General features: G+C 42.0%; 1 protein-coding gene across 3 annotated transcripts in view; it reads left to right on the top strand.

The window, feature by feature from the left end:
- The window catches only part of CDC14A (cell division cycle 14A), a 282,800-nt gene that overhangs the window by 61,796 nt on the left and 202,708 nt on the right, over window positions 1-18,296 (top strand). For all 3 annotated transcript variants that reach the window (XM_030205744.1, XM_030205745.1, XM_030205743.1), the window contains one exon: window positions 2,578-2,670. In XM_030205744.1, coding sequence (XP_030061604.1) covers window positions 2,578-2,670 — 93 coding nt within the window. The remainder of the gene's footprint in view (window positions 1-2,577; window positions 2,671-18,296) is intronic.

The raw sequence follows: 18,296 nt of genomic DNA, 5'->3' as shown, positions 1-18,296 counted from the left end.
AAAACCACTGCTTCAAAAAACAACCCCCCCCCACCCCCAAAAAAACAATCCGGACTCTGAGCAAAATATTACAACAACTTAACCCCACTACAAATTAAAAATAATATTTGAAGATAAAGCACAAAAGAGTTTTCAAAATCTCAAAACAAAACAACACTATAGTTGAATGTCCAAGCATGGACGTTGACCAGACACTTATCTGAGATTGCAAGATGATCTTGGCTGGGCATTCCAACTGCTCCAAACCCTCGATCGGTCCAAAATGCTCCAATCCGTGGTGTCAATGTATCACAGCTACCACAGCGCCAAGCTTCTCCACCTGGAGTTGGGATTAAGTTGTATTATTTTGCTCGGTCTTTTTTTTTTTTTTTTTGAAGAAGTGGTTTCGCTAATTTTCTGGATTTTTTTCACTGATTTTTTTTTCCTTGGGTTTTGGGGGAGCCAGTGATGAGATTTCCGTGTTGATTTGATTATTGTGTATAATCTTGCCCTGCACGATTGAGGCTCATTTTATTTAATATTTATATTTCCAACATAACCCCTTCCCAATCAAATGTTGACCTTACTTTAATTTTGGTTGTGCAGGTTTATCATTGTTTGCCCTTGCAATATTTGGTGTTTTTGGGTATAAGAATGTAACATCAGGAGTAGGGCCTACATGTGTTAGCCAGCCACTTCCATATCATCTTAGGTCCCAAGTGAAGTGAGTGTGGTGGTTTGGGGCTGTTTTCCAGAATAAATTTTTCTGACACTGTGGGGCTCATGTTCAAAGCACTTAGACTTACAAAGTTCCATAGTAACTTATGGAACTTTGTAAGGCTAAGTGCTTTGGAAATACACCTCTATGAAACCAAGGTACATTTGACAGGCTTTGTTCTGTAGGAACCCATGTTGTGATTGGAAGGGATTTTGTTTCCATCAGAAGAGATACCATTGGTTTGTTTGTGTACATAGTGGAGCTTTTGTTGTGTGCCGTAGGCCTACCTTTTACTGCTTCTATACCCTTGCATTCAAGGGCATATCATTTTTCATTCTTATACGTGAGATAAAAGAACCTCTGAAACTGTGAGAAGTCTTGTTTGACGACAGATTTTGTGCCATTTTAAAAATAAAATCAAGCTTACTTTGTGCCTCTGGCTAGTAGTTTTGAATAGTTATGGTGTACCTTATGAGTTCATATTGATTTGCAAAGAATAACTGCATGCTCCCCTTAGACAACAAAGGGGCAGACGATCTGCAAACTCCAAGGTGGAAACTGTACAAAGCAGATCGTTGATAAACCAAAAGGATATTTATTGATATAGTAAAAATAAAAATAAAATATGCATACAATAGATAGCCCGACACAGGCTGTGTTTCGCCCAACTGGGCTGCTTCAGGGGCTAGGAAATAATAATAGATAAATAAATATATAAATAAAAATCATATGACAGTAATATTGTAAAAAGATATCATACAAATTATATAAATTCATAAAAACAACATTAGAATTGATAAGGCATTTAATGCCTTATCAATTCTAATGTTGTTTTTATGAATTTATATAATTTCCTAGCCCCTGAAGCAGCCCAGTTGGGCGAAACACGGCCTGTGTCGGGCTATCTATTGTATGCATATTTTATTTTTATTTTTACTATATCAATAAATATCCTTTTGGTTTATCAACGATCTGCTTTGTACAGTTTCCAGTTTGCTCCCCTTAGACTGCATGTGATGTGATCAATAGTATTGAAGTTTGAAGTTGGTGATGGAGAGAAAATGATGGTTTCTAGAATTCCCAGTCAGGGAGATGGTTTTCTAACCAACTTCCATATGTTTCTTATGCATCCCATGTTAATTCATGTGTGCTTGGATATACAGCAGTCTTGTAGTAAGAGTCTGTAGTATCTACTGTATGATTGTAGAACATTTTGTTCTTAACTTTTTTTCTTTTCATGAAACACCATATGAGGCTCACGTGTGTGACACTGCACAGGAGACCATCACAGGAACAGGGGTGCCTCTCTGATGTAGCTGTCCCTTCTCACAAACTCATCTCAAATACATCCTCTCTTTCAGTAGCCCCTCCCCCTAGGTTTGCTTCCTGTCTTTTCCCCTCTCAGATCTCCTCCCATCTTTTGCCATTCTCCTTTTGCGACTCATCTTCTCTATCCAATGATCAGAACTGGCTAGAGAGGGAGGGCAGCATGCAATTCCCTGCTTTTCTGCAAGAGCTGGGGGGAAACAATGGAAGAAAGTGCTTTTGGAAGTATGACAGAGATTTCAAGTACTTGGCCTTTTATGCTCCTTAGCCAACAGGTACATGTGGCTATTAAGGAGAGTACACCCTTGTTATTTGTCAATTTTTGGTGACATTCAAGTTGAGACACACTGTTCTAGCTCCTGGGCTGATTTCTTTTCATATGGATTTTTTTTTTGTATAATATAGTAGAATGACCTCATGTTTATAGTTTTACCAGGTTAACCTTTGTTATATTGTGTTTAGTCTGAGGGTTTGTTTTTCTTTTGTATGAAAATGTCATATAGTTTATTCCTAATTAAGAATTGACATCTTCATTTTTGTTTTTCTTTGAACAGTCGTTTAGCTTATCAAGAAAGAAAATTGTTTACTACACTAGCTTTGATCAGCGGAAACGAGCAAACGCTGCATTTTTAATAGGTGCATATGCTGTAAGTATGTTTTGTGTTTCTACAGAAAGTGTCACACTGATCCCTGTACCTTATACTATAACAGATTTTAATGCTTTCCTCATTCACATTAAAACTTAAGCAATTTTTCGTATTTTGATGATGGCACCTGAGGATGCAAACGTTTTCAGCATTCACCTGCAGGTCAAATTTAGCAAAGCTATCTTCTCCCAAATTTCTGTTCAGTTATGGAGAGGGATTTGGGACACTTTAAAGTGTTCCTATATTCACAGAGATTAAATGAAAATGTGCCATGAAATCAGTGTTAAATTTTTCTGGGAGGTTTAATGAGTTTCTTTTGAAGGTTTAAGGAAGCCCAGATTGTGTTCTGTGTTCTATTTACTAAGCTACATTAATTGTTAATGACGCAGTTAGCACAAGCAACCACCAGTGTTGTAGTTGATACCTTTTTATTGGACTAACTTAGGGGTCCTTTTACTAAGCAGTGATTAAAAAGTGGCCTTAGGTCACCCTTGTGCAGATTTTTCCTACAAGTTAAGGTAATTTTTTTACTGCAGCTATTAAAATGGCTTTTTCCTATTTAAGGGCTCACGTGCTATTGCCTTGCTAACCAGTTAGTACAAGAGCGCCCACTCTCTGCCCCCAGACGTGCCACCTCAAAAAAAAATGTTTAATGTGTGGTTAGTTCACGCATATTTGCCACTTAATACAGGATGTCTGAGCATGTCCTGCAGTATGCTATTTTAAGCTGCATTAGGCACATGTTAGCACCTAACACAGCATAGTAAAAGGGCCCCTTAATGTATCTTTGACAGGCTTTCGACAGTTATCCTCTCTTCATCAGGTCAGTGGAGAAACAATACAGTTAAAACTGAAAAATGTCATCATCATCATTGTCTAAGCAGCTCCAGTCTCAGCTGGAAAACCTGATATCAAGCTACCTCTTTATTGCCGTGTTCTACATGTTACCTAAGATACACAAACCTGGGAACCCTGGCGGACCAATTATATCTGGTATTGGCACACTGACAGAAACGATATCAGAATTAATAGAAGGGATACACAAACCCTTATTGAAAAAGACAAACAGCTTCTGACAAGATACTACAGATTTTCTGAGTGTTTGCTGCCTGACACCCTCCTTGTCACAGTGGATGTGGAATCACTGTACAGCAACAGTCCTCATGCAGACTGCATAGCAGTATGTCATGAACTCTTAAAGGCAACTTTTCTGGGACAAACACATAACTACTTCATCTTCAATAATGACATTCTGTTTACAGATAATAGGAACTGTGGGGACTAGTGGTTTTCTTATTTTTGGAGTAAAACATTTTTTTTGAAACTTTTTTTTTTTTAATTTGGAATTTTCCTATGCCTGTTTTAAGAGTGAACTTTATTTTTTTATTTTCTAATTTTGTTAACTTTTTCTTTTGTTGTAATGTTTATAACCACAGTTTCCATATCCCACAGACCAATCCAGAGACTTCTGGGTTATGTCCCTCTACCAGCAGGGGGAGATAGAGAGAACTTCAGAGGTTTACTATATATGGTCATGTGCAGTCACCTTAACTTCAGTATTCTCTCTATCTAGCAGGTGGATGGTCATATCTGTGCAGCACTGGATTGATTGGCTCCTGGCCTGGTCCCCTGGGTCTAGTCGAGCTTCTGGGGTCTGAGGTGTCCCGGTCTTGGGACTTGGGTGCACACCTGGTGGTGCCAGGTCCCTCCCTTACTCCCCCATCAACCCCTCCTCTCTGCCTCACTGGGGTTTGTGGTTCTCACTCTCCTGACTTTAAAAGGAGTCTGAGGTTTCTTTTGCTCTGGTGTCTTCTCCTGCCTTTAAAAAAAAAAAAAATGCCGTTTGAGCGCACTGTTAAAAAAAAAAAAAAAAAAAAGAATCTCCTCAGTCTGATTTGTCCAGCAAGCTCATGCTGGATAGCAGTACCGACTGAATGGTGTGAGGATCGACTTGGCATGCAATTCCCGAGGGGATGAGTAGTCATTATCCTATCTGCGCTGGTGGGGCAGAGCAAAAGCGGCTCCCAGTGTGGGAACCACTGGGCTGCTGCAGTTTCCTGTGCTGGAGATCCACTGTACAGCCCAACTCTGTGGAACGATGTGCTCCTTCCCTCTCAGCTTATTTTGGTGGGCGCAGGTTAGTTGTTTTCTTGGGTGTGTGCGCGCGCTTGAGGGCGCCATCTTTCTTGCCACTCCATATGGCAATGCTGAAGCCCCAACGCTCCCCTGGAGCCTGATTTGCTTGCAATTCAGGAGGATTGGTAATCAGTGTCACCAAGAGATAGTTGTTTCCCTCACAAATCTTGGCTTATTGGAGAGTGCTGTTCCATACAGGCTTGGGAAGTCCTTTCTTTCTTTTGCTCCTCAGCAACAGATGCCAACCCAAGTCAGGTTTTACTTTCCCTACCAGGTCCAGGATATGAAAATAATTTCAAGTTATGGGCACAAGGTTCTCTTTCTTGGACATTTCCCCGTGGGCCTAAGTCTGTATCAGACCACTTCAGGGGTTCCTTCTCTGCTTTGGTCCCCATCTCTATGGCTCCCTTCAAGCCAATTTAGTCTCAATGGATGATTTCAACACAGCTTTCTGATATTTCAGTTCTCTCTTCCTGGAGGTGGCTATCTGCACCTTGTAGGCTGCTAGGGTGTGCCGTAGCCTGGCGGCAGATTTCGGATCCCTTCCAGAAGGCAGGCAGTTGACCGATTCCTCGTTTGCCAGATGTAGAGTCGAAGCCGGCTTAATTGCCAGTTTTCTTCTATGATTTGTTTCAGGCGTCAGATGTTTTTGGCGGTCACAGCCTGTCATTTGATGTGGTTGCACTACTGGGTGGTGAATGCAGCTTCTAACGATGGCTGGTTCAGCTCACTTTTCAGGGCAACTGTTGTTGAGGACTCCATGAAGTTGGTGGCAGACCTGGGTGACTTATAGTCTCAGCGTCTTCCTGAGGACATGTCTACAAGTTCTTTTCAGTCGGGTCAGGCTCGCCCTTATCTTTACGACATCAGGGCTATCGTCCTGGGCAGCTTAGTTTTCTTTAGCAATCCAGTCCAGGCAGGTTCTCAGAACTCCCGACTTCGTCCGTTTGAGATCCTCTGGATTTCTACTGGTGACGGGCGCACAGTCCTGTCTTTTCTGCATACGGTGGTTTCTGCCTTCCATCCCATTCCACCTTTTTCTCCTCCCGCTTCTTGGATGTTCACCATATACTCCTATACTATTTGGAAGTCACCAGCGAGTTCCATTGGTCAACTCTTTTCTTCTTTACTCGGGACCTTAGGAAAGTAACATAGGAAGGCTTGCCATTTTTAGATTGGCAGATGTAGGCATAGCAGTTTTGATGTCAGGAGGAGCAGACCTTTTGTAGAATAGGCATCAGTGTGAAGTTGAAGAGCTGTTCTGCATAAGTTCCATTTTATTCAAAATCCTTTTAGGGGAGCAGCTGCTCCCCTTGCACCCCACTTAGCTACGCCTCTGCATAGTGGGGCAGTGCCTGGGATGACCCACTGAGCAGAAGTGACTTCCTACATAGCCTTATGCACTGCTAAAGACTGTAGCGGTTTTCTTGTGCTCACCATTTTAAGATTAGCAGATGTAGTGGTGACAGGATCAGAAGCAGACATATTCAGAACCTGGAGAGCCTTAGGTATATAGGAAGGTGGCGACTCCTTACAAAACACCCACACTGCGGTAGGATCATCAGATTCCTGACCTGCTGAGCAGAAATGCCTCCTGGCATACCCTCATGTTGTCCTCTGGCTGGTCACAAGAAAGGGGATCTGACTTCAAGAGCCGTAGTGGCCATTGGCTGAGAGAGGCAATTTCTTCAGCAGGCCTCTGTATGGGACAGTCTCTCCTGTTACGGGTGGCAGTGCTTTCTTCCAGAGCGCAGTTGACTTCCTTTTCCGTGTCCCTTCTGGGTTCCATGGCTGCCCTTTGCAGTTTGGCCACTTGGTCCTCTATCCTGCCGGGGATGACTTTTGCTGATCGCCCACTTGATCTGCTGTACTTCCCTTTGCAGGCTTTGCAGGCTTGGCGAGGCAGCGCAAGGCATTCCAGATTTGATGTGGCAGCGCATGTAACCGCAGCCTATGGATCATTGCTCCAGTCTGCTGAGGTTGTAGTACCCCACCCCACTTGAGGACTGCTTTGGTACATCCCACAAGTCTCTGGATTGATCTGTGGGATGCTATGGAAGGTAAAATTAGTTCTTAACTGATAATTTTCTTTCCATTATTCCCAACAGATCAATCCAGAGGCCTGCCCTTTGTTGTTCTGGGTTGAGTGTTTTCTTCTAGTTGCCTCAGTTTCATCAGATTCCTTCATTTGATTTTTGGCTACAAAAAAAAAAAAGGCAAAACAAAGCAAATCAAAACATAAAGGAAACCGTCTGTTACCCTCCCGCAGGATCAGTTGAGGAGCTTTCATAGGCTTTATGCAGGCAGGAGAGGACTTCTTTTGGTATCCACTGCTTTGGTATCGACAATACTGAAGTTAAGGTGACTGCACATGGCCACATATAGTAAACCTCTGAGGTTCTCTCTGTCTCCACCTGCTGGTAGAGAGACATAACCCACAAGTCTCTGGATTGATCTGTTGGGACTAATGGAAAGAACATTTTCAGGTAAGAACTAATTTTACCATGCCAATCAGTTTGCTTCAGAAATGGAAGAAAGTTTTCTAAATAGTTAACACCACAAACCTTTCAGTTATTACTGGTACATAGAAGATGTTTTCATAATTTTGGATTGAAGAAGAGAATCTTTAAACATTTCTACAACTCCTTCAAAGCATCCCATCCCACGATCAAATTCAAAATGAATTAGTCCCAGTCTCTCAGTCTGCAGTGGTCACTTATAAACATCAATATACAGGAAACCAGCTGACAGAGGCAACTACCTTTATAGCTCCAGTTTCCATTCTCCACATATAAGAAAAATCTATTATATACAGCCAAGCTACAAGATACCACTGCATTTGTTCTGACACAAAAGACAGGAGTAAACACCGTAAAGATTTAACACCTAGGGATAACCTACTACAGTATGAGGAAAGGAAAACCATGAAATGTGTACCACTTATAGTAGCATAACATTCCAGACCTAGAAAGCCTAAGGAAAATTATAAAAGATACTTAACCCCTATTTCTGAAGGATGAACTAATAAAAGAAATATCACCCCACCTCAATTCTAACCTACTGCCAAGAAAAACTTGTAAGAAGCAAACTCCAAAAGGAATCCCAAATACACAGTGTCCGGGAAAAATGGGACCCTTTACATAGTTTCAGAATACTTTGCAATTGTTTACTAAGCAGCGTTATAGGCGCGTTATCGTTTTTAATGTGTGTTAACCATGTATTCACGTTAATCATGTATATGCGTACAATATCCCTATAGGCGCCTACATGGTTAGCACGCGCTAATTGTAGGCACGTTAAAAATGCTAACGCTGCTTAGTAAACATGGCCTCAAATTGATGTGAAAATCAACCATTCTCAACCTTTTGAATCTGCAACTTTTAGTTACGTTTTCCCAGAGATGGTCACAAATTTCCACATAAGTAAAGACCATCCTTCTCATTTTATAACTTAAGCACTTAAAGAGTGGAGGAGTAGCCAAGTGGTTGCAGCAGACTGTGATCCTGGAGAACTGGGATTGATTCCCACTGCAGCTCCTTGTGACTCTGCGCACGTCACTTAACCCTCCATTGCCCCAGGTACAAATAAGTACCAGTATATACTATGTGTACCGCTTTGAATGTAGCTGCAAAAACCACAGAAAGGCGGTTTATCAAGTCCTCCTTCCCATCCCATCCCTTAAATGTAAATGGCATTTGTGTGCTAAATCTATAGAATACTAGCACTTAACATGCATAAGTACTATGTTTTCGCTCAGCACTACTCTATAAAAGATGCACGTAACGTGTGTAAATGCTAGGATGTGTTCACAGGGGAGGAGCATGGGAGGGACCAACATTTACACACATTCTTTACAGAGTACTGTAAGCTATGTGCTAAATTGCAACACTTAGGTGTGCATTTATGCCTTCTGTTGACATTCTGGCACAGTGCCAGATCAAACTAATATTCTATAACAGAGTCTTGGTATGCAGATGCTGTTACAGAATTAGTGCTCAGCATGCTGCAGCTAGTCACCTAACCTGAGCCACCCAGTTAAAGAATTCCACCCCCCTCCCCCCCAATATGGCTGATCCAGTTTGCCCATCCAATTTTGGCAGTTGATGTATGAAAAGTTCAAAATCTTAACTGCACTTTAGTGAATAGGTCACTTTATTTTTCCTGACAAGCCACACTATAGTAAAATACATACATTGCAGGATGGGGGCCTCTCTCCCTTTATCAATGGTTGTGCAAGAAGCTTTCATTTTTGTTAAGGCTGTAGTTTTTCAGCTTGTTGTTTTCTGCTTATTTTCCATTTATGCAAGCTTAAATACAACCATAAACTTCAAAAGGGAACTTTTTATGGACACACAGTAGAACTATTGGACTGGGTATGTGAAGAAGTTTCTCCATAGACATGAAGATGGAAGCCAGTCCTTAACCTTTTACAGTCCAACGTTCCCAATTTGGGAACACATGATCAAAAATTTTTGCAAACTTGTACTAAATGAAAAGTCTATAAATTCATTAAATAATTGTTACTTAAACATGTAGTTTTTTTTACAACTGGACATAAAATTCTAAAAAAATTATTTTTCTGATATGTGACCTTGAAAATGTACTGAAATGCAACATTTTTATAAAAAATTTTCAGACTTCCTGTAGGATAAGAAAAAATTTCATTGGCAGGTGCTATTTGGGAATTGAATAGGATATTATGTTGCTAAATGTTATGTGTCACTGAAATATTTGTAACATATTTATTCATGTCATAGCTGAGTGAAAACATTTTATGTTTCCAAAATGGCAATGTTGGCATGTTATTTGCTGAACTATTACATGACAGGTGTGGCAAAGTCTATGTCCAGTTCTTCTATTCTAGGGTATTGTTCTATTGTTAAGTATTCTGTGCTAGGCAGCTCAACTAATTCCGGTTGTCAGCCATATTTGACACAACATGTGATAGTTTTAGCACGTTTTAGTAAAAAAAATTTTGTGATGGATTCTCTGAAATTTTATGGAAAAAGACGGACGTGAACAAGGTTCACTACTTGCAGAAGCCTTTGAACAAAGCTGTAAGTAGTGAATCTGATGCTGTTCAGGATATTGTCATCTTACCACCAGAGAGTGGAGATAAGGCGGTTGACAGTGATGAAGAAGAGGTCAATGACACTCATTTTGATTTAGAGGATTTGCCAACAGATGTCGCAGGTGAACTTGAGCTGCATATAGATGATGACAATGAAAGTGATGAGGATGAATCAGACCAAAGTAACAAGAGAAGGAAAAGATCTTCCTTCGATATTCCAAAATGGAAGAAAGCCAAAAGAGTCAGATATCCTGATGATCCATGTATGCCACCCAAGAGTAGGTGAAGATTATTTGTTTCTCACTGATTTTGAAATATTTTGCATGTTCTTCACTCAGGAGTTGATAATGGACATCCATGATCAGACCAAACTTTATGTACAGCGAGACAAAAACAATCCATCATTTGTAGTGTCATGTGAGGAAATCCAACAGTTCTTGGGTCTCCTGCTGATAAGTGGCTATCACAGTGTGCTTGGGGAGAACGACTACTGGTCAACTGCTGAAGATCTATGCATCCCAGTTTTTGCAAACACAATGTCGAGAGACAGATTCCGCTCAATAAAACGATATCTCCATTTAGTCGATAACCAAAAACTGGAAACCTCAAAAGTAGCAAAAGTGGCAGTATATTAAGAGTACCTGTGCAGTTGTTTCCAGCAGTTTGGAATATTTCACCAGAACCTGAGTATTGATGAGGAAATGGTCCCTTATCACGGCCACCATTCAGCCAAGATGTTCATTAAGAACAAACCAATTAGATTTGGGTTCAAGCTGTGGATGTTGTGTGGTGTCAACGGATATCCATACAATATCAAAATATATTGTGGAAAGAGTAGTGAAGATGTGAAGCTGCCTCTAGGAGCAAGAGTTGTCAATGGATTGCTGAATGTTGTACAGAATCCTTCCTCACATGTTATGTTTTTCAACAACTTTTTCACAAGCTATCAGCTGGTAGTTGACCTGAGAGACAAAGGCTTTTGTGTTTGTGGGACGATTCGTGAAAATGAAACCGGAAAATGTCTTCTCATGTCCACAAAAGAAATGAAGAAAAAGGAGAGGGGTTGTTACGATTATGATTATCGGTCAGATGTAACTGTAATAGTGGCAAAATGGCATGACAGTTCTGTCGTTCATGTTGCCAGTAATCACTGTTGTCCATCCAGTCAAACTTGCTAAGAGATGAGTAAAGGGATAAGGGATGCTGATATCTCACAACCGAACCGAATACAACCAGGGCATGGGCGTTGTTGATTTATTTGACAGAATGTTGGCCACATACCGTCCTCATCTCGGCACCTATCTCTTACTGTTCAGTAAATCCAGACTGCCCCATTTTGACCGCCCCTATCGGACTGACCGTTCATTTGTCTCTTAGATTGTAAGCTCTTTGAGCAGGGACCGTCCCTCTATGTTAAATTGTACAGCACTTCGTAACTCTAGTAGCGCTTTAGAAATGTTAAGTAGTAGTAGTAGTAGTCTCCGTTCCAAGAAGTGGTGGTGGAATCTTTTTGCAAATGGTTTGAATATGGCTGTCGTTGCAGCTTTCCATTTTTATCAGTATTTGCCCCCTGGTGAGAATGTTACTCATCTTTAATTCCGAAGAAATGTGGCTCATTCCTTACTCAAGGCTCAGCCTCAGTGTTCAAGACTTGGAGGCCCAACAGCACCACCCGTCCCAGCAATTCGATTTGATGGAGTCAACCATTTTCTAAAGTCTTGCATGCAGGGTCGATGTGCATCTTGTGGAAAGAACACACATTTGAGCTGCGTCAAATGCAACAAGCGCCTTCACAAGGCATGCTCTGAGAACTATCACTAGAAGTGACATATACCAGAGACACGTTAACTTTATAATATTATCAATGATCTTGTGGACTATGATTTGTTTACTTAACAAATACTTGCAATCTTTAAGATATGTCATAATTTCTATGCTTCGTGTGCTTATTTTCCAGCATAGTTCAGTTTGTTTGATACACGCCAACGTTCCCATTTTGGGAACAGTATTTTATTTCATGATAACATAAAATGTCATAAATATCGATCTGTCTCTATTATATGCTCACCCAATACTTACAAAAACTTGAATTTCAGAAGTTTATATCAACTTGACCTTTGTTTCAGGTCATACACAGCAAGGAATTGGGAGATTCTGCTAGCAGATGTCCTTTTTAATGTTCATGCTTAATGCTTGTATTCTAGAAAATATTCATATTCATGTGACATGAGGCCATTGGCATTTGATAAACTTACCATGCTGGATGGAGTTGACTTATATTGATAGGCCTTCTGTTTTAATCAAGATACTGATCTTATGGTTCAGTGAGCATAGCTGCTGATATGTGTTAGGAAGATAAACATTTCTGTTATGCTACCCTTTTATATAAAGAGATCTTGAAAAAAAATTAGTTCAGAATCTGTTCTTTAGTTTTCTGTAATTTAAAAATGTGATTAGTTCACTGAAGATGCATTTTCTGTTTCTTAAAACATTATTTTTATAATAGCTTGTAGTTCTCCAGCAAGATCTTTTGTAAAACCCTCAAATTACTTATAACCAGTGCATTTTGTCTAGCAAAAAAGGTGCCGGTACTCAAATGCCAGGCCACCCTTCAGGGGTGGAGTAATCATTGAGGGACTCACCCCACAATAGCCAGGACCCCTGCAACCAGTCATAGAATCTATGACAAGGCAACATTTGTATGTAGAACCTGAGCTCTTTCATTGAAATACGAGAACCATGGGTCAAGTTTAGCAGACAGTGGAAAAGGTGCCGGTACTCAGTACCCCCTCAAAGAAAACCCTGCTTAAAACAGTCCTCAAGGTATCTTAGTTTTCTTCTGCTTTCTAGAGGATAAACAGGTCCTGTACCAAGTTACAAGTTGACAGATATAGTGGTGATAATTATGGCAGTATTCTAATCACACAGGAGACGGCGAAGATGACTCGTAAGAAAAAACTGGACAATGCTCTCGAAATCAATTTATTGTATGGATAAACAGATTCGACACTGCGGTGTTTCAGCCAACAGGCCTGCCTCACGAGTCTTTTACTCTTGTTTGCTATGTATTAGTTAATGTTACGTATGTATCAACACAGGACAGGAATGTAAAACCAACTGATGACTAATACGTATCTTGGCGGGAAGGGAACGTAACTGGCAACCGGTATTAAGACTCGTAATGCCCAGCATGAAATATATGACAATTCTCGGGACTGGCGGTTTTGCGGACCAGAGCAGTCCTAAGTGCCAGTCCTGAGAATCGTCATATATTTCATGCTGAGCAGTGCTCTCAATGTTGTTCAGGGACTGACTCAGCTGACTCTGACTTTATGATGTTGAGGCCATCGGGTTCCTATGCAGAAGACTCCTTGCTACACTCTCCTTAGCTGGCCCTCACAGACACGATTTCTGTGCCTGCTACTGTGGCCGTCTTGGATAGACAATGATTCTGCTCCTGCAGAAGAGGGATCTCTTTTGCAGGTTCAGGGCCTGATGCACAAAAGGGATGGGACTTGATATACCACCTTTCTGTGGTTACAATCAAAGAGGTTTACATATTATATACAGGTACTTATTTTAGATCTGGGGCAATGGATGGTTAAGTGTCTTGCCCAGAGTCACAAGGGGCTGCAGTGGGAATCAAGTCCAGTTTCCCAGGTTCTCAGGCTATTGCACTAACCACTAGGTTACTCTTCCATTCCTAACTTTCCGAGTTAGCAACTTGCAATTTGCACTGGTTCTAGCCTGCTTAATGAGCCTGGTATTGAGTGAGAAATGCACAGAGGAGCTGTGTGCTTTTTACTGCTTGCAGCACCAGACAATGGGAATCATATGCAAATATATTCAAATGAGCTGATTTAGTATTTAAATGTGCATTCCGAGAGATGCACAGCCATTTACGAGCGATGTACAAAATGCAACCCCTACCTGTAACGAGGACATTTTTACGTGAGGTCAGGAGTTGTTGATAGCACAGGCCTTTCAGCAGAGCATAGGAGAAGTATGCAGAGGATGGGGGAGGCATGAAATGTGCTGAATCCACTGGCTCCACAACACTTTTCTTTTTTCAAATGTCTTGAAATTTTTATTCCTCATGCTGGTTTGTTTTTGATCTATGCATCCTGCCTTCATTTAACCTGCACTCCCTGGAGATGGTAAATCTATTCCATTTTGTCATTAGCGAGGGATGTTTTGAAGAGTTGCTACACGTGGCTTTCATACACACATTGTAAACTTGTATGAAAGCCTTGTGTAGTGAGATGCTGTCAATCAGGTCCCCCTTCTCTAGGCACTCTCATTTTGCTTGCTGAAAATCCAAGCAGCTCATTTGCATGCAGTTTCCTTTGTGAATCGCTTGTTATTTCAACCTCAGTAACTGTTACTGAGGATCTCAAGGCACATAGTTGTTTCTGGGGGCTGTTGTGCATCAACCCCTCAGTCAGCTGTTCCTGCGATGGGGAACCAGTCCTCAACATCTTTGATGAGGTTTCAGACTTTCTCAGTTTCTCAGGAGCCTTTTTCTCTGGAGTTTGTTTTGCTCCTGTACCTAGCATATTTAATGACGCACTCTCACCAGCTTTCCTAGGATTTGCTCTGCTTCTTAGCAAGTTCAGGGGGCGGCTTCTACAAAGAGAAGGCATTTGGAGTGTTTCCTCCTTCCCCTGCACTGTCCAAGGAGGGTGTTTCAGCTGCTTCCCTGACTTCTATGGTGCCCGTGCCTCTTGAGGAGGGAAAATTATTGATTGATGAAGCTGATGACCCTACTACAGTTAGGGTTTTCCATAGAGAGGAATTGCCTTCCTTCATCACTAAGGCTCTAGAGGTTCTTAATATTTCTTCCCCTGACTCTCCGGCTTCCTTCTCCTGTAGTCCTAAAATAGCTAGCACCAAAAAGCCACCTGTCTTTACCAGTCCATGAAGCTGTGCAGGAACTGATTATAGCTCAGTGGTCCTCTCCGGATGGCAGTCTTTAGGTGGCTTGGCTATGTCCCGCCTTTACCCTATTTCCAAGCATGAGCTTCAGAAATTGAAATTACCTAAGGTGGACTCTTTGGTATCCGTGGTTACAAAAAGGACCACCCTTCCTCTCCTTTGAAGTCTCCGCTCTCTCTCTTCAGGCTGCAGTCTCTACTTGACTTTCATAAATTCATGTTACAAGAACAAGTAGCAAGCTGGGACAAAGTTCTAAAAATGACACAGGTGTGTACTATTCCAAAAAAACAAAAGTCTCCTTGTGTTATCACTCAGGTTTACTTTCCATAAGGAGTAATTTAGACATCTTAAATGGAAATGGTGTAAACATACATAGAAACTAGGGCTGTCCACTGATTAAAGTTATCAACTGTATGACTAATCGTGGCAAAAATTTTTAATCGTGTGATTAATCGCATAAAGCACGTTCCACGTTTCCTCCTGTACATTGCAATATATAGATAGCAGTTGCAAATTCTCAAAACTGACATATTTCAATTACAAATAAAATGATTTATCTTGCCTTTGTTGTTTGGTGATTTTTATCTTTTGGATTATCTTGTTCATTATCTCTGGTTCTGCTTTCCTGTGCTCTGGACTCTTTTTCCTGGACCTACTGTGTATTCACTATTTCTTTTTTTTTTTCTTCACTTCCTGCCCTATATCCATCTTTCACATTCAACATTCTTCCATTTTTCTTCTTTCTGCTCAAATCTATCTGTAGTTTCCATCTCTTCCCTTCCCTCCATGGGCACTGTCTCCTACTTTCTCTCTTCTCTTCCTCTCCATGGATACCATCTCCTCCTGTCTCTCTTCCCTTCCCCTTCTCTCCATAGGCACCATCTCATTCCCTCCATTACCCTTTTCTCCCCTCCATGGATACCATCTCCTCTTGCCTCTCTTCCCTTCCCCTTCTCTCCATGGGCACCATGTCCTCCCATCTTTCTCCCCTCCCCAAGCATCTCTCCTGTTGTTTTTATCTTGCTTCCCTCCCCTCCATGAGCACCATCTTCTCCCATCTTGTTCCCCTCCCCTCCATGGGCACCATCTCATCCTTCTCTCTTCCCTTCCCTTCCTCTTCATGGGCACCATCTCCCTCCCCTCCGTGGGCACCATCTCATCCTGTCCCTTACCCTTCCCTCCCCTCCATGGGGAACATATCATCTCCTCCCTTACCCCTCCCCTTCATGGGCACTATCTCATCCCCTCCCTTACATTGCCCTCCCCTCCATGGGCACCATCTCATCTCCTCCCCTCCCCTCTATGGTCACCATCTCCTCTCTTCCCTCCATTCATTGATCCTTCCATCCTCTATTTCCAGCATCTGTCTCTCTAATACCCCCTCCCCATATCTCTCAATGTTTCCTTTTTCTCCCATGCCCCCCCCCCCCCGCGTGGTCCACATTTTTCTCTGTCTTCTTTATTCTGCTTCCTCTTTCTCCCATGGCCCAGGCCCCCACCCCCCCCCGCCACCATGGTCCACATCTTTCTCGCTATCTTCTTTTTCCTGCTTCCTCTTTCTCCCATGGCACTGGCTCCCACCCCCTGCCATGGTTCGCATCTTTCACCTTGTCTGTTTGTGTTTGAGTGGGTTGCACTTCTGTTTAGCTGCGACTACTAGCGCTGCCCTGAGTGGCCTCTCTGTGTGGCAAGAATGGGTTGTTTTTCCATTTAGCTGTGACTACTAGCACAGCCTTGAGCATCCTCTCTGTGTGGTTCTGTTTGTGTTTGAGTGGGTGGTTCTTCTGTTTAGCTGTTTAGCTGTGTCTACTAGCTCAGCTCTCTGTGTGGCACAAGTGGACAGATCTTCTGTTTAACTGGGACTACTAGCTCAGCTCTGAGCTACCTCTGTGTGATTTTCTGTTTGAGTTAGAACTATTCGTATGTATAGCTGTGGTTCTAGCACAGCCCTGAGCTGCCTCCCTGTGTGGTTTGCCCTGTTACCTTTCTCTTGTTGATTCTACTGTATGAGCCTGAGTGGGGGTTGTCTTTTCTCTTCTGTTTCTTTCTGCCTGTGTGTAGGGTCTTTTGACTTCCTGTTTGTGACTCTGTTTTGTGCAGTGTGTGTGCACTGCTTGAGTAGTATTTGCTCAAGAGATTCTGTTCTGTTTCTTTTCCCTTCCATCTGGTACGAGTGGGTTCCAGTTCAGCCTTGCGGCTTATATGATTGCCCTTCCTTTGTTCCTGGTTCCTGCTTTAGTCAAGCTCTGTTCCTGGTTTTTGCTTTAGCCAGGCTGTAGTTCTACCTTACCTTGAGTGTGCATTGTTTATCTGCTATGTCTTGTATCTTGTCTGGATTCTGAGTCTGGTTTGCCTCTGCTCTGTGCTTTCACAGAGGACCTGTCTGCTGCAGTCCTTGGCTGCAGTCCAAGGGCTCACCACCCCTGGTTCCATGACCCTGAGCTACAGTGGATGTTTCTTGGTCAAGATTTTCAGGCCACTTGTTACCTAGTGCCTAATGTTGGATCCTTACTGAAGGAGAGGCAGGAGTGATATGATAGACATTCAAATATTTGAAAATTGTTAATTTACAAACAAATCTTTTTCAGAGGTGGGAAGGTGGTAGAACTATAGAACATGAATTGAGGTTGCAGGGGGGCCAACTCAGGAATAATATCAGGAAGTACTTTTTCACAGAGAGGGCAGTAGATACCTGGAATATCCTCCTGCAGGATGTGGTGGAGATGAAAACAGTAATGGAATTCAAAAATGTGTGGGATAATCACAAAGGAATCCTATATAGAAGGCTTGGAACCAAACAAGCTTAGCAGTAATTAGATGGCAACAGCAGTAATTGGGAAGCAGATCCAATGCTGGGCAGACTTCTACAGTCTGTGCCCTGATCATGTCTGGACAGATTCAACTTCAGTAACTGGAGAACAAGGCCAGCACTGGGCAGACTTCTGTGGTCTGTGCCTTGAAAATGGCAAGGACAAATCAAGGTCAAGTAGACGTATGTAGTATCACATCATACCTTATACTGAGTTTATCTTGTTGAGCAGAGTGGATGGACTGTACAGATCTTTATCTACTGTTATCTACTATATTACTGTGTTACCCAGTGTTCATAAGGACTGGCTCTTCACTAAGCTTATACAGAGTAGATCTTCCTTTGGTTAGTTTCGTTGCTCTGTGTCCTTGAGCATGGCTGTCTTTTTATCCCTGGGCCCTACCTTGATAGGGGACCCAGTGTAGAGAAGATCTGAGAGCCTACAAAGCCTTTCTTTTTTATCAAGCCATTCAAGCTGTGATTTCAATGTAGTGAGCTTCTCCATAAGCAGGCCTGCTCTCTATTTTTGGTACCTGGGTATGTGGAGAACAGCTAATCTGCCTGAGGAGGATGACTAAATTCCAATGGTTTTCATAGAGACTATCGTTCCTGGGGAAAGGTGTCTCTGTCCTAGTGGACAGTATATTCCTAACTGGAAGAATTCTTTTGGAAGTA

The sequence above is a fragment of the Microcaecilia unicolor genome, chromosome 6 (assembly GCF_901765095.1).
Source record: "Microcaecilia unicolor chromosome 6, aMicUni1.1, whole genome shotgun sequence".
Classification (NCBI taxonomy): Eukaryota; Metazoa; Chordata; class Amphibia; order Gymnophiona; family Siphonopidae; genus Microcaecilia; species Microcaecilia unicolor.
This window is presented reverse-complemented; position numbering and strand designations above follow the sequence as displayed.